Source organism: Sapajus apella, unplaced genomic scaffold (genome assembly GCF_009761245.1).
Source record: "Sapajus apella isolate SASKATOON/1434 unplaced genomic scaffold, GSC_monkey_1.0 scaffold10, whole genome shotgun sequence".
NCBI classification, from domain to species: Eukaryota; Metazoa; Chordata; class Mammalia; order Primates; family Cebidae; genus Sapajus; species Sapajus apella.
In genome coordinates, this window is record NW_022436950.1 from 2729306 (window position 1) to 2746282 (window position 16977).

Here is a 16977-nt window from a genome sequence, read left to right on the forward strand (position 1 = left end):
AGGCCTGGAGCCTGGAACCTGGAACCAAAACCCTTAGCCTAGAACCTGGGACTGGGAACCCAAGGCCTGGAGCCTGGAACCTGGCGTGGAGCCTAGAACCGGGAGTGAAGCTGCAGGCAGAAGCCAGGCCTCGACCTCTGAGTCTGAAAGTCTTTGAGCACAGGCCGTGGATGGGGGCAGCTGCACACACCTGTGGTCCGTGGCCAGCACGATTCCCTGAAGGCCCATCCTAGCCTTGTGTCAGCATCGCCTCAAACGCTCCTCACAACCATCCGATAGTGCCCCCCCTTGCCAGCTGGAAACAGACTCAGAGACGCCTGCTGCTTATCTGAGGAGGGCCCCTGGCCACAGCGCCCAAGGCTGACCCTGCACACTGCGCTCTCCCTTGGTCTCCCAAAGACTCTCTCATGGGTGTGCGAAGTGTCTGTAGTCATGGGAGCTAGGAGGAAAACTTCACACCAGGAGAAACAACAAAGCAGCTACTCACCGTGGAGCTCAGTGTGGCACCCAGGGGCAACCGAGGCTTCTGGGTGGGGCTGGTCTCCTGCTGGTGAATTCTGATGGGGTTCTGACTAGAATAACCATGTTAGCTTTTCATCTCTTCTGGTGACTGACCAGCCTGTCAGAGTTAGGATGGGTTATCAGTGAAACCCATTCTACATAATTCACGCATGAACTTTGACAGAGGCAGTTTAAACTACTTGGACAAAAACCACCACATCCAAAAGCTTTCAAACTAATAAGATGATATTAACAATCACCAAACTAAACAGGAATTCCCATTTGTGGTTTGACCTCCCTTCTTCTAGCAGGGGGTTCCTTAGTAACTTGTGTGCCAGCGGCCATGCCAGGCACTGGAGGTCTACCTGCGACAGGGCTGGTGTGGCTTCCAGAGGGCAGGTGGTCCAGCTGGGGGAGAAGAGGGGACATGACAGCTGCTCCGATAGGTGAGACCAGGAGGAGCTGGGGGACACCTGGCACGGAGGCAGCTGAGACCTCAGGGAGCGGGGAGGGCTGGCGGGGTGACGCTGGAGGGCACTGAGTGCTTGCAGAGGGGGCGTGGCCTGGACAACTGATAAGCATCACTAGGAAGCCTCTTAGTCACCAGGGCTTTCCTTCTACAGAAGAGGAAATGGAAGCTCAAGGTGGGTAAGAACACATGTCACAGACACAGTTACAGCAGAGCTGGGCTCCACTGAGATGTTTCCTAAAGAAAAGCCTCACTCACCCCCAAACCCTGCAAGAGACCAAGAAAGGAAGCACACAGCCATCTAAGATGACACCTAGGAAGTCCTCCTGAGGGTCAGGAGTATCCTTACTTGAAATAACTCAAAAAACTTAAAAGCAGGGTACACAACCATACAATATATTGTGCATATTATATTTTAACCTGGTATACTTAACTATATTTTAAAAAATCATATTTAAAAATCAAGTTACTGATAATATAGAGTGCAACCTTTTGATCTGCAAGGAAGGTTGCACACATACATTCAGTGTCATTTACCAACTGCCGTGCTCTACATAGGGAAAACTGGAAAAGATATTTAGGAGAGAAAAATAGATTAAAATGTTAACACTAATCACAAAAATAGAAATCCAAAGAGAAAAGATTGAATAAGCCCTAAACCAAACGGAACACTATTTTTTTTTTTTTTTTTTTGAGACAGAGGCTTACTCTATTGCCCAGGCAGGAGTGCAATGGCACAATCTTAGTTCACTGCAACCTCTGCCTCCCGGGTTCAAGTGATTCTCCTACCTGAACCTCCTGAGTAGCTGGGATTATAGGAACCTGCCAACATGCCTGGCTAATGTTTTTATTTTTAGTAAAGATAGGGTTTCACCGTGTTGGCCAGGGTGGTCTTGAACTCCTGACCTCAGGTGATCCGCCCACCTCGGCCTCCCAAAGTGCTGGGATTACAGGTGTCAGCAACCGTGCCCGGCCTATTTTTTTTTTTTTTTTTTAAATTGAGACAGGTTCTTGCTATGTTGCCCAGGCCATTCTCAAACTCCTAGGCTCAAGCGATCCTCCTGCCTCAGCTTCCCAAAGGGCTGAATACTATTTTTTAAAAGAATATTATTTATTAAACCAAAAGGAATATTAAGTCCGAATTTTCAATTAATGAGAGGGACCATGTGTGTGTGTGTATCTTCCTTTGCAAATTGTATGTAAAAACAGAAGCAAGAGGTAGAAACCACAGAGATGAATATGCTGGAACATTCGCATGGCTAATGGTCCCTTCCTGTCCCATCCCAGCAGGTTGAGATGCACGCCTTTGGGCCAAGGGAAAAGAGAGCCCTAGGGCTGGAAGGGGGAGTCTTTGGATAGACACTGCAGGTTCTCAGGGTTCTCTCACTGGGAACAGGAGTGGAGGGGCAGGGGCTGCACAGTACTGTCTGGAGATCAATTCAGAGGTGGTGAGGAGAGTGTCATGCAGAGAGCTGCAGAGACCCAGGGCTGACGTAGCAGGGGTTCTGCACAAGACAATGATCTGGCCATCTATTTTAAGAAGTTCAGCAATGTGCTTTTGCAGGAGCTATGGGGACAGTTTTAATCCTGTGGAAACATGGCAGTCACTGATCTTTTGGTTGTCCAACACCCAGTCCGCCTTCTCATCTTGGGGGTGGTCCTGGGGGGGTGAAGGATGAATGGGTCTCCAGTCCCAACCCCAACAGGTGAGATTGAAGATGGGGTTCTTCCCTGTCCTTTTTCCATCAGCCACAGCTGGATTTTGAGTGATCTGAAGATGCAGACGAAAGGTGTGCACTGAATGTGCCGGCACCTAGATCTTGGACTTCCTGCCTCCAGCATGGGGGGAGATAAACTCCCATGATAAAGCCTCCAGCCTGTGGTATCTTGTTAGAGATGGTCCCCCGTGCCGCCATCAGTGCGAGCGTACTTCTGGAGCACAGCAAAGTGTAATCACATTGGCAGTGATGTCTCCATTCCCTGAGCCTGCAGCTGACTCCTAACGTGGCTCCATCTCAGCTTCCAGGGTACGTGGGCCCCTCCATACTAATTTCTAGGAGGTTTAAATGGAGGAAACACCAGGAATGTGGTGTGGTCAGCTAGGGCTCTTTGAGGAGGGCAAACAGTGGTATCCACTGGCACACCTAGGGTTCTCTAGCTGAGGGAGTGTTTCAGAGCTCAAGGTACACACCCAGCAGTGTGGCAGGGAAAACATGAAACAGAGGTCCTCAATTGGGTATCTTTTTCCCCATCTGCCATTTGACAATGTCAAATGGAAGATGATTGTGGTCACAGCTGGGGAGTGGGGAGCTACTGGAGTCTACTGGGCAGAAGCGAGACATGCTGTTCAACATCCTATAATGCTCAAGTCCTCCCCTGGAACAGAGAATTACTTGGCCCTAAATGTTAGTAGTGCCCAGGCTGAGAAACCCTAACACAGGACAAAAGAAAGAAAACACTTCAGATACTGAAATGAAGAGGTGGAAGACCATGTAGCCATCACCTCGTCTCAACTCTTGTGGCAATTCCTCTGGAGCTGGCTCTAGGCATGGGTTAAAAATAGCAGGTAATTTAGTAGCTTCTAAGAGGTCAGATAAGCCCAAAGATAAACAGCGCAAAACAAGGCCGGGGTGAAGTGGCCCATTATTTCCGGGAAGCCAACCAAAGACCTGGGCACCAAGGCTAGGCTGCTTGATGGTGAAGCGCCTTGAAAAATCTGATGGCATCTTACTGCTGATTCTTGAATTCAACACCAAGAAGCAAAAGTGATTACTAGCCATCTCAATGCCAAGAACGGTAACATGCTTTAAACTTATGAGAAGTCCCCCAGGATGGTGACACTAAAGATGCACATATTTACAGCGACAGCCAGTTATGCTTTTATTCTGAGTTCATTTAATCAGTCCCGAGGGCCGTCTGTGGCCCTCACTGGCATGGGAGATCGTCTTTCCTGTGTTTTCCCACGTGCTCCACCCGAGCCCCATCTCAGCCCTGGGACACATCCCAACTAGTCAAGAAGCACCACTGCCTCCTTCTAGAGTAACTAGAGGCACCTGAAGGGAGCAGACAACACACCATTTAGTTGGCATCTAGCAGGTGTCAGGCAGCACACCCCACAGTGTGTGGGCTCTAGCTCATTACCATGACTGCCCCACGTGACAGCATTCCTCTTGCACAGATAAAGGAAAGAAGACTGGGCTGCATTGAGTTGCCTGTGGTCACACAACTTAAAGAGGATGACCCACGGGTCCCTGAGGCCACAGCCCCACAAAGGTGCCAACCTGCAATCGATCATTCCATCCATCAGTCCAGTCCACCTGCACCACCATTCATTCCTGCTCTATGAGTGACATGCAGCCCCACGTGTAAGTTGTCAATAAATATCCCGCATTACAGAACATACCTCTACTACAACGTATTTCCACAAAGGATAAATCCTTGCTCTGGAGCTGCACTGGCCAACACAGAGCCCTGAGACTTGTGTGGCTATTTACATTTCAATGATTGCAGTGAAGTTAGTTTGACATGCAGGTCCTCAACTGCACTAACCACATTTCAAGTGCTCAGTAACTCCATAGGGCTGGTGGCTACCACTGTGCACTGAACAGATACAGAGCAGAGTCCTGTAGGCAGCACAGCTTTGGGTGATTTGAAAATCTGCTGGGGGTAATTTAAAACAATATCTTAGGCCAGGGTTCCCCAACCCCCAGGACACAGACTGGTACCAGTCCGTGGCCTATTAGGAACTGGGCTGCACAGCAGGAGGGCGAGTGAGGAAAGCTTCCTCTGTACTTACAGCCACTCCCCATCACTCACATTCCCTCCTGAGCTCCACTCTTGTCAGAAGACTGGCAGCATTAGATTCTCATAGGCCCATCAACCCTACTGTGAACTGTGCATGTGAGGGATCTAGGCTGCATGCTCTTATGCCTCACGATCTGTCACTGTGTCCCATCACCCCCAGTTGGGACCGTGTAGTTGCAGGGAAAAAAGCTGCAGGTTCCCACTGACTCTACATTATGGTGAGTTGTAGGATTATTTCATTATCTGTTACAGTGTAATAATAATAGAAACAAAGTGCACAATAAACGTAACATGCTTGAGTCTCCCCAAACCACTGCCCAGACCCTGGTCTGTGGAAAAATTGTCTTCCACAAAACTGGTCCCTGGTGCCAAAAAGGGTAGGGGCTGCTGTCTTAGGGAATCCAGGGTAGAGCCATGCTAGCTGTTCGGTCAACATAGAAACCCTCACATCTTCCCAGATGCCAAAGGAATGTCATCAAAGAAAGCGAAAAATAAAAATGAAAGAAATCAAGGACAATGATGGCAAAATTCATAAACCTACATGATGTAGGTTAAAAATACACGAACAAACTTAGATCTCCTGGTTTCTTTATGTTTAAATGTGATCATGACCACTCTGTGATTTTGTATTTGCTCCTCAAGCCAAGAGTGGGTGGAGAGTTTGCAATTTAATATGCCAATGTTGGCACTGACAGATCTGGCTCTCACAGACTTGCTGATCCAAGGGTTTACCCGCAGCCAAGGCCATATCACATTCTGCCTACCTAAACTCTCCAGGTGTTTTATTTGTTTTATGGAAAGTATATCTCAGATCTTAGAGAACTTTCCAAGTAAATAAATGAATTATTCCCTCCCCCCTAAGCCTTTTTTCTTTTTTTTTTTTTTTTTGAGACAGAGTCTCGCTCTGTTTCCCAGGCTGGAGTGCATTGGCGCAATCTTGGCTCACTGCAACCTCTGCCTCCCAGGTTCAAGCAATTCTCCTGCCTCAGCCTCCCAAGTAGCTGAGACTACAGGTGCACACCACCACACCTGGCTAATTTTTGTATTTTTAGTAGAGACGAGGTTTCACCATATTGGTCAGGCTGGTCTTGAACTCCTGACCTGAGGTGATCCACCTGCCTCAGATTTCCAAAGTGCTGGGTGTAAGCCACTGTTCCCAGCCCAATTTTTGATGCCTGAAGCTATGAAAATCTCATTTTTTTTTTACTGTATTTATTTGCTCACTTAATTTGACATTTTATTTCACTCTCAGTAAAAGAATACCATAATGACGGGTTCCCTTGTTTGGGCTGTGTAGATACTAGAGGTTAGCTGTTCTTCCCTGGTGTATGTCTCAGATTAATTTTCAACTTTCTTTTCCAGCCCTACTAGTCCCTTAATCAAAAATAAAACTCCATCTTAGGCACGAAATTAGAGAAGTCTGGCTTGTTAATATTAAGCAAATATTAATCCTTCCAACACTGACATGGTGGTCAAGGCACTGGCCTTGAAGGCAGGGCACTGGGTTCAAATCAGAGCTCCGTGGCCCTGCCTGAGGACCAACACTTCAGCCTGTGTGGCTTCCCGTTCGCACTTCGTGACATCTTCTTTCCTGGCCTTTGCTCAAATTGTAGTCACGATGTTTAGTGCCTCCCTCTAAAATATGCAAAGGTAGCCAAGGATCACCACATAGCCGGGAGAGAATCCGAGATGAAAGACAGAGGCCAAAACACACAAAAGAGAAAAAGAAACAGGAAGACACAGACCAAGATGCAGGGACAAAAAAAATTTCAGGAAACCCTCAAATTAAGTGAATTTGCTTCATATCCTTAGAGTAGTAAGAAAAGGCACTACATTAGTGAATTGAGAAAGGATGCTATAAAGGAGAAATAAAGAACAATCAAATCTTAGAAATTAAATATAAAACAGGCAAACAGTGGAAGGAGTGGAAGGTAACACTGAAGAATCTTCCATGAGGTATTACCAAAAGACAAAATATAAAAAATAAAAAAAAAAAAAGTGAAAAATAACTCGTTTCTCTGTTCTGTCTTACAGAAGTTACTGTTCATTCATTGAATGAACCCAATGAATGCTCAATAAGTGGAGGAAAAACCCAGAATTCTGAGAATAAAGAGAAGATCCTAAGTTTCCAAAGTTTTTCTTTTAAATATATACATATATATTTGAGACTGAGTCTTGCTCTGTCAACCCAAGCTGGAGTGCCAGGGTGTGATCTCAGCTCACTGCAACCTCTGTCCCCTGGGTTCAAGTGATCCCACCTCAGCCTCCCAACTAGCTGGGACCATAGGAGCAGGCCACCATGCTTGGCTAATTTTTGTATTTTTAGTAGAGAAAGGCTTTCACCATGTTGCCCAGACTGATCTTAAACCCCTGAGCTCAAGCAGTCCACTTGCTGGCCTCCCAAAGTGTTGGGATTACAGGCATGAGCTACTGTACCCAGTTACTTTTTCTTTTCTTTTTTTTGTGGATCTGGAGTCTCACTATGTTGCCTAGGCTGGTCTTAAATGCCTAAGCTTAAGTGATGCTCCTGCCTCAGACTCCCAAATAGCTGGGACTACAGGCATGCACCACCATGCCCAGCTAAATTAAAAAAAAAAAAAAAATTTAGAGGAGGGGCTCTACTTTGTTGCCCAGGTTGGACTTAAACTCATGGCCCCAAGCTATTCTTTCACTTTAGCCTCCTGAGTTGCTGGGATTACAGGTGTGAGCCTTACGCCTCATTTCTAATTTTACTTTTTTGATATTTATTAGCTTATTTTATTGACTAGGTGATAGTCACATGGTTCAAATATCAAGAGCATGAAGAGTGACAGTTGACAATCTGCTCCCACCTCCATCCCCACACTCTTTCCATTGTGTTCCGCCAGGGATTTTTATGCAAATGCAGGCAAATTACAACCCTTCTCACACAAAGAACAGCACACTATTATACTATTTTTATTTTCTGCATATTACTCTATCCAGTTAACAATACTTACTGGAAATATGCCAAAGAAGACACAGTGTTCTTCATCATTCTTTGGAAAATTATTTTTAACCTATAATTCTACATACAACCAAAGTATTCATCAAGTATAAAGGTAGAATGAAGACATTTTCAGACATGTGATTACTTAAAAAAGGCATTCTTGCTCGGAAAGCTACTGAAGGATGTGTTCCAGCAAAATAAGATAACGATCCAAGAAAAAAGATAATATGAAATCCAGAAAATAGGGACCTAACAACAACAATTAAAAAAGGGGTAAAAGGAATTCTCAGAATGGTGGCAGAGGGAATGGCAGGTGCAGGAAACCCTGAGAAGAACACCCAGACCAGACTCGATCTAGAGGACAGAGGTCTCTAGTGGGTAGATTTCCATGGGAGAATAAAATTGAATTGATAGATTATCTGATTTGTTTAATCAAATAGAACACAGCATTGTGATGGGTTCTGTTGTAAACTTTGTGGAGATATGTAGATATCTAGATAGATAAGATAGATATGTAGACAAATGAGCAATGAAAAAGAAAATAAATCATTAACTCTAGAAGAAGCAGAAAGTTGTATCAGGAAAGAAAGGTTATAGTACACTGCTTGGCTCTGCAATGGACATTATTCACATAGCCTGCAACATCATGATAATCACCAGCATTTACTGAGCATTTACTATGTGACAGCCATTGTTCTGGGGTCTTTCTGTGAAATATCTCATTTATGCTCATAACTGCCCTGGGTGAGGCATGCTCCTAAAACTTTCCCATTTTACCTATGGGGGATCTAAGGCACAAAGTCGATAAGTAACTTGCCCTAAGTCATGGTTATAAGGGACAGAATGGGGATTTGAACCCAGGAAATCTGATTCTAGCACCCATACTCTTAAGTAGTCTGTCCTGCCAGTGAATATTCCTTTAGCCCCACACTACAACAAACTATAGTGTGACGCAGAGAAGGAAATTAGAAAGCCATCCTTCAATAAAGGAGCCAGCTGACAGCACAACTGATAAACTAACGTGTAATACGTATGCATATTATTTATAAACAAGGAGATAATTACCAGATCATTTAGGGTCTCACAGGTTGTTTAAGGACTTGGCTTTTACAGAGTAATACAAGACACCCTTGGAAAGTTTTAATCAGAGAAGTGACATGATCTGACATATTTTAAAAGGACCACCCAGCTGCTGTGTGGGAATGGCCTGAGAAACAAAAATCAATTGTTTAAAGATGAAAGGATGGAAAAAGAAGAAGAGAAACATAGCAAGGCAGAGACAGATATGGGGCTCTCTCTCCTGAAATGTCACCCCTAGTGGCTCAGAGGTTGGCTGGGGACAACATGTACCAGGTATGGAAAGAATGTGGCTTGCCTGCAGGACACGGCGTGAATGGGATCTTGGAGGGGGCTGAGGGGCTGATCCAGGAAGCAGCCTGGGCTATGAACAAACAGCCCCTAATGAACAGGTGGCCCCAGCCATGTCCCATTGCTGTCTCTGAGTCTGTTTTCTCTCTGTCAAACAGAGACACTCTGAATCCTTTCCACAGGATTTAAACAAACTATCAGAGTGAAGCTTCCAGAGTACCTGGCACAACTTGGGCCTTAGAAGCACCCTCCGTTCGCCCCTCTCCTTTCCTGTCTCACACCCAGTGCTCACAGGGGACGCGCAGGGCTAGAAGCCAGGTCCTGGATTTCCCTCATCCACACCGCCTCTTACGTCCTCCACACACACATCTTAACCCTGAGTACCGGCCAACACGTGGCTCAAGAGTCACCCAGAAAAGGAAGAGGGAGACAGCTGGCCCTCTGACAGAAATAGCTGTGGGGGCCCAGGGCCATCGGAGACCAGCAGACATGTCCACAGGTCTGAGTTTTCTGTGGACTCAGAAACCCAGAAGCATCTCTTGGGAATCACACAAACAGCCCAAGGTCACAGGCGCAGTGTTTGCGCCCCCCAACAGCTCAGACTGTCGGTAAAAATCCGTCTGGAACGCCGCTCTAGTCACATTCCTAAAACCTTGCAGACGACCTGCCAAGATGGGCGTCTGGCTTAGGAGGATCCACTGCAGAAGGGCCCTTGGTGGCTCCACCGCAGCTGGGTTACACCTGGAGGCAGGATGTCATTGAGGCTGGACAGTCCTGGGTCCTGCTGGGCGCTGAACTCCCCTCACCTCTCCCCACTCCTGCGGAACAAAGGGGCAGGGCATGGCCCCAACGGCAAACCAGTGTCCAGCAGCGTCCAGTTAACTGCTGGCCAGCCTCAGCAAAGCAAATTCATAGAGAAAAAAAGTCATGAAATTCACTTTCAAATCAAGTGAAATAGGCTGTAGGGACAAGTCTGACATTTTGGTTGTGTGCAGGTGAATACCAGTCCCAGGGTCATCTCATCTGCGGGCAGGGGACTGCATTAGGGACCCAGAGGTGCATCTTGGCAGCCGGGCTCAGTCCTGGACTCTCCACTCCAGAGGGACTAGGTCAGATTAGCGCTGGAGAGACGTGGGGTGAAGTTTCTACACTGAACCCCATTTCCAGGCTGTTCTGGAAAAGAACATGTGCACCCCACCCCCAGCTTGGTTCTCCAACAGCCTTGAGGAGGAGAGAGACAGGCTCCCTCCACACAGGCTGACGTAGGAGGGCTCTTTGGGAAGGATGGGGAGAAAAGATGAATGAAAGGGGGACTTAGGATTAAAATATCCTATATTTATGAGCTACCCAAAATGATGGGCACAGCTCTATGTTGGGTTCCAAGAAGCAGAGCCCATGGCAGGACGGGATGGGAGCCCTGTCTCAGCAGGGGTCTGAGGGAGGTGGGCCAGTCAGGGAAGGGCTGGGCGGGGAGGTGGCCTCTGCAGGAGTCTGTCTCAGCCTGGCCCCGAGAGAGCTCTGGAGCCGGAAATGTATCACAGAGTTGGTTGCACCTTGAAACAAGGCTGGGGGACATTTTGTGTCCTCACAAAATGGTGACTTGACGGCTGCAGGCTGCCTTGGGGACAGCGTGACTCCTTCTCCAAAACTGGACGCCTTGGCCGCTGCTCAAGTGAAAGGCGGAGGCTGTGAGGCCTGAACAGCCAGTGCCTGCGGGCCCACAAGTCAACTTGGGGCCAGTGAAGGGGAGCCGGGTGGGGCAGCAGCGCACCTGCCATGGCTCACAGCGGGGCCGGCTCCGAGAAGAGGCTGTGGAAACAGTTATGGGGGAGAGGGCCCCATCGTGCTGGGTGAGGAAGGGGTACCCATGGTACCACCAGGGGATAATCAGCTCAGCGCATGGTCGCAAGGACCCACGGCGAGTTCCTAATGCGGCCTGCGCAAATGACTGTCCCGTCGGAAGAGGTATTCTTCATTTGAGAGGAATACTTTGAATCACGTGGTGAGAGCACGATCACTTTAATCAGCTGCAGAACGCTGAATGAGAAGTTTGGGATGCTACCAAAATGTACCGGCAGAATGTGAAACACAGTCGGAGAGGAAAATCTGTCTGCGTTGGAAACACCCCTCCCCAGATGTGAGGGGCGCAGCTCACGCCTTTGGTGCTCATGAGCTTCTCCAGGTGCATACTGGAGACAACATCCCGCCTGAATTCCACTGCAACAAGAGAATGCGAAATAACCCACTTGCAATAATGCATCTATAGCGTTTGCAAGTAACTCCCTTTACTAGACGCTTGCCTAGAGTTTAGGCCATAACGTGGAAGGAGGACATTGGTTGCGGAAGCAGAAATGCATCCCTCCACGAGTCCTGCTTCTACCCAGAAGACCGCAAAGCCCTGTGCAGGGGAGCCCCGCTCTTGCCCTCGCCACAGCGGAAGAGGAGCCCACATCCCTGCTGGTTGATTCAGGCTTCCCCATGACCTCGGCCCAGAATTTTCCACTTATCCTCTAGAAGGCACGTTCTTGGGTGCCAGACCCAAGTGCCAGCCCATTCCCACCACTTTCTTTTCTTTTTTTTTTTTTTTTGAGACGGAGTTTCGCTCTTGTTACCGAGGCTGGAGTGCAATGGCGCGATCTCGGCTCACCGCAACCTCCGCCTCCTGGGTTCAGGCAATTCTCCTGCCCCAGCCTCCTGAGTCGCTGGGACTACAGGCATGCGCCACCATGCCCAGCTAATTTTTTGTATTTTTAGTAGAGACGGGGTTTCACCATGTTGACCAGGATGGTCTCGATCTCTTGACCTCATGATCCACCCGCCTCGGCCTCCCACAGTGCTGGGATTACAGGCTTGAGCCACCGCGCCCGGCCCCACCACTTTCTTAAGGGCTCCCCAGTCTCCATTCAGGCCCCTGCACCTTCCCAAGTGTTTCAGGGAGGCTGGCTCTCCCCAGTCCCAGGACAAGCCTGACTGGTCACAGGGTAGACCCACCCTCCTCGCTGGGTGGGTCCACGTTCCTTATCACAGAGCTTGGCGCAGAAGTGGCCAGGCGGTCACATGGAGGTTTGCTGCGGAGGCACTGCTAGCTCTCTGGAAAGAGCCACCAGAAGAGATGGTGTGTGGGCTCCAGAGGGGCAGCCTGGGAAAGCCAAGGCCAGCCGGCTTCCATGAAGCAAGTCAGTCTGAGGATGAGGCCACCGGCAAAGGATGGCCCGGCCCAGCCAGCTATGCAGGTGCTGTGGGAAAAAGAGGCCTGAGCCGCTGGTGAGGCTAGCAGGGAATCCTGCCTGCCTCTGAGCTTGCTGGGCTCCAGCTGACACACTTCCCGTTGTCAGTGCCAGTCCGGTCAGGGTTTCTGTCCCAGCGGCCAAACCATCTTGACTGGTAGATACATCCTTCAAGAACACAAAATGCCACTTCCTTCAGGAAGCCACTTATGAGGCCACTGGCTTCCTCTAATGCTCTCTCATGTCCAAACCTTCAGAGCACTGTCTGTGCACTTTTTATATCGGATCCCTCCCTGTTGTCTGTTAGTATTATTGATCTACAGGCGTCGATCCCTTTCTGACTCAACTCCTGGAGGGCAGGTCCTTGTCGGATTCCTCCCTGACGCTCCCATCTCCCCAGCACAGGAACTTGGATACCATGACCTGTATCTGTTGAGTCAATGAGTGAATAAGAAAGTACTGAACCTAAGACAGTGTTGTGGATTTCCATGAGAACCCCAATGAATTCCAGGAATAGGTATTCGCCATTTGAATAGTGATTTTCATTTTCACAGTTGGGTGATAGAATTTAATTTGTACTAAAACATAAGATGTCACACCTGCTCCCTCCAACCCTATCAATCTGTGCTACTCAGTACTTGTAACAGCTGCATCTACGGCTGGATTTTACAGGGAGGGGTGTGTGAGGAGCTCTCATATTTACCGACTGCCTAGTGACATACTTTACATTGCTACCCACTTTCTTTAATCCTGATAGCCAGGGGAGATTTCATCTTCCCCATTTTAGTGGTAAGAAAACAGGCTCAGAGGAGATTGAGTAACTCACCTTCCTAGGATGGCACAGCTGGCAGAGAACTATGTCATTTCAAAGCCCAGCTCTGACCCACAAGTCTATCTCTGTAACTTCAACAGCATCTCCTGGGGCAGGAGGCAGGACCTCAGGGCTCTCAACCCAAGGAGTGTTCCTTTCCTTTCCTTTCCTTTCAATCTATTTTATGAAAACCAGCGGATAGGTTGGGCGCGGTGGCTCATGCCTGTAATCCCAGCACTTTGGGAGGCTGAGGCAGGCACATCACTTGAGGCCAGGAGTTCAAGACCAGCCGGCCAATGTGGTGAAACCCTGTCTCTACCAAAAATACAAAAATTAGCCAGGTGTGGTGGTATGAACCTGTAATATGTACTGGGGAGGCCGAGGCAGGAGCATTGCTTGAACACAGGAGGCGGAGGTTGCAGTGAGCCAAGATTGTTCCATTGCACTCCAGCCTGGGTAAGAGAGTGAGACTGTGTCTCAAAAAAACAAAACAAAACAAAAAAACCATCAATGGTTAAAAGGCAAACTTTGGGAACTCTCATTCCTCTCATTCTTCTGCCCCACAACCACAGACAGCAAGACAAGGCTTGCAATTCACTGGTCACCTCTGGCCCTCGTAAGAAACACTTGTCAGGCACTGTGGTCAAATGCATACATAAATGACTGTCTTCACAGGAGGGAGTTCTGCTCAAGCTACTATATTTAGCAAATGTCTATATTTAGCCAAAGGTCCTTTAAATGCCTTGTACTTCTTTTGTTTATTAATTAATGTAACAGACATTGACGAACACCTGGTATGCGTCTGGTTCTGTGCTGAGCTCTTGGGATACAAAAGATGTTGCCTGTCTGGATGTCACCTTCTACAGGTGAACAAATAAATAATAAGACATCCTGACTGCCAGGCCACGTGTGGGCAGCAAGAGCCAGTGGAGTGCTGTGGAGCCAGGGAGACTTAGTCCTAGTGCGATGTGAGAGGGCTGAATTTGGAGGTCTCCTGCAGGTCACAGTGGGCTTTCAGGAATGAATAAGGCTTTGCCTGGAAAGCCCTTTTCTGTCTTATACAGAGAAAAACAGAAGTCTTGATTCACTTAATATTCAACAAATGCTGAGTGACTGCCACATGTCCATAAGAGCAAAATCAGGTATTTACAACTGCAAACACCTAAGGACCGGTTACAGAGTAGACCCCCCAGAATATCTGACTGATGCAACCAGACACCACAGCCCAAATGGTTCAGAACTGTTTCCTGTGGAAAGAATCACATGTGGAATAGCTCGCTATCATACCCAACATGGAAGAGAACCTGTGAGCAGGTTGCAATGCAGACACTTTCTTTGCGTTGGTACATCCACCTGGCACGCAGTTCAACCGATACAAAGGGAACACTGTCAAAAATTAAGGTTCCTTTGTCCCTCTGGGTCCCCAGCCTATTGGGTCCCCTTTTCCCAAGCTGCAGTTCTCTGTCCCTGGACGGCTTTCTGGATGTCACATACATTCTTTAGCCTTAAGGTAGAACCCTTGTGAGAAATAAAAAAGGCACTGTACAAATACCCACTCTAGTGCACCTTCAATTTGTCACAGGTAAAGTTCACCACCAAACATGATCTTAGTTACAATCAACTCTGCCAAGGAAACTTTAATGAAAACCTTTCCGTGGCCTGGACCCGTTTCCCGGCTCAGTCCTGAAACAATTCACTGTGATCCTCAAGTTCATCTCTGAGCTGCACCTTGAGTGACATCGATGGATCCATGACAAATGGTCACCGGAGCGACTCGGCCATTTCTGCAGGGCCATGTGGCCTCCGGGGACCGTCCCCTGCCTCCAGGTCGGGCCTAAGCCCCGGCCCCCTCCCATGCGGCACAACAAAGCAGGGCGCTCGCCCCCACCCGGCCAGCCCGGGCCACCTCGTGCGCTGGCTGCGCGGGGCTCCTCTCCCGAGAGTGCAGCGGCCGCCGGGGGCCGGGGTGGGGGAGGGCGCGCAGCGTTGCGGGCCGGGCCCGGGGCTGGAGGACGAGTGCCGGGTCTGCAGGCCGCCGAGATCCGGGCCGGGGTGCAGCGCCTGGGATTCCGCGCCCCTGCCTGCGCCTGCCGGGCCAGCCCGCCTGGGGCCAGACGCTCAGCCGGAAGGACGTGCAGCGGGACAGCCGCCCGGAGGGACCCTGACAGCCGCCCGGCCCCGCGCCCGCCCCGCGCCCCCAGCTGCCAGCCCGGCGCGCTCACCTCCCGCGCTATCTGGTTGAGCGCGTCGTCCTCCGCCGTGAGCCGCTCCCGGTTGGGGAGCCGCTTGCGCCCCGAGCCCTGGGTGCCCATGTCCATTGACCGCGTCGCCCGCAGCTGCCGCGGGGCCCGTTGCTCCCGCCGCTCGCACCGCCCCGGCCCCGGCCCCGGCCCCGGCCCCTCCCTCCGCCGCGGCGTCATGGCGTCAGCGGGCGCGGGGCCGGGGCCGCGGGGACGCTGGGGGACGGGGGCCGCGGGGACCCGGGGGAAACCAGGGCCGGAGGTCCGCAGCAGGGGTCAGGGACGGCGGGGGCGGGGGACGGCAGGGCGGTGGGGACGCGGGGCAGTGGGGACGGCGGGGCGGTGGCGGGGGGCGGAGACGCCAGGGATCAGGGACGATGGGGGTCCGAGACACTGGGGGCGCGTGGGCCTGGGGAACGCCCGGGCCGGAGGTCCACAGCTGGGGCCGGGGACTGCAGGGGCCGGAGACGCCGAAGCGGGGGAAGAGAACGGGGGACGGAGACGCCAGGGGTCAGGGACGATGGGGGTCCGATGCCCCGGGGACAATGAGGATGCCCAGAGCCGGGCACGCGGGACCTGAGGCACCGGGAGCCCTAGAGAGCGGACCTCCGCGGGGACTGTTTGGTTGGCCGGTAATCGCTGAGCAACGCGCCCAGAGCGGTGGGCAGCGGTCTGGTGGGGACCTGCGCGGAAGGCTGGGTTGCCTTGCGGAATTTGCGCGGAAGGGTGGGCACAGTATGCGGTTCAGCCTGGCGCCCCCATTCCGCGGTGAGTCGGAGTCGAAGTCGGTCGCTGGAGTGAGAGCCAGGATCTGGGCAGGTCGAGGTGTGCTCGGGATCCGCAGCTACTGCGGGCTCCTGTGACCTTGCAGTCCCCTGGGCGCTGGCTTCACAGGCTCTGGGAACATCGTGCGGATGTGTGCGTTTCTGTCTTTACACGCGTGTTTCCATGTTGGCATCCCTTCTTCTCCCCGCTGTCTTCCCCCTGAGATCAGGGACTTGCCACTTCTTTCGTGGGTCTCCAGCCTCTAGGATCCGGGCAGGTGCATCGCAGCGCTCTCCTAGTTGTTGAGAAGGTAATGAACTTAACCTGCGCTCTCCAAAGCTCAGGCCACACTCTAGAGGTGGATTTAAAAGTAAATCAAACCAGAGGATTAGGTAAGGGTTACAAGCCCCTGCAGGGGTACTGGGTGGGAAAGTGACTGGTGTGTTTGGGGTATGGGAGGAACTTCCAATGGCTGGACCTGGGGAAGGATGGGAGGGAGGGCAGTGAAGGAAGAGGAGAGGGGCTGTACTGAAGTCACCTGCGATTTTTTTCCCCCAGTGAGAAGGATGGTTAACATTTTGGTGTATTTCCAACGAACTAATGTGACCAGATTGCTTTGGCTTCTTAGGGAGGTAACCTGGAAGCTGGGTGGAGGTGGGAAGAGGAAGGGGCCCCCCACCCCCATGACAGGGAAAGCGGAGGTTTTATTGCAGGGAAAAGACAGTGAGTTCAATGACATGGGAGGGAGGCGTGATCCAGGTGACATTTCTCAGGGTGCCTTAGCTGCTGCAAGTGGGTTGGCAGGGCCAACTGTGGCCTTGTTC

At 50.4% G+C, this 16977-nt stretch overlaps 1 protein-coding gene across 35 annotated transcripts in view; it reads right to left on the reverse strand.

Annotated features, from left to right (window-relative positions):
• LRRFIP1 (LRR binding FLII interacting protein 1) overlaps positions 1 to 15533 on the reverse strand; it is a 159744-nt gene extending 144211 nt beyond the window's left edge. For 24 of the 35 annotated variants that reach the window (XM_032277809.1, XM_032277811.1, XM_032277810.1 and 21 more), the window contains exon 1: positions 15371 to 15519. In XM_032277809.1, the coding sequence (XP_032133700.1) occupies positions 15371 to 15466 (96 nt within the window). In that variant the 5' untranslated portion in view covers positions 15467 to 15519. Of the gene's footprint in view, positions 1 to 15370 lie in introns of all 35 variants that reach the window. The other 11 variants (XM_032277802.1, XM_032277796.1, XM_032277794.1 and 8 more) reach the window with 3 other exon arrangements.
• Between the last annotated feature and the right edge of the window lie 1444 nt (positions 15534 to 16977).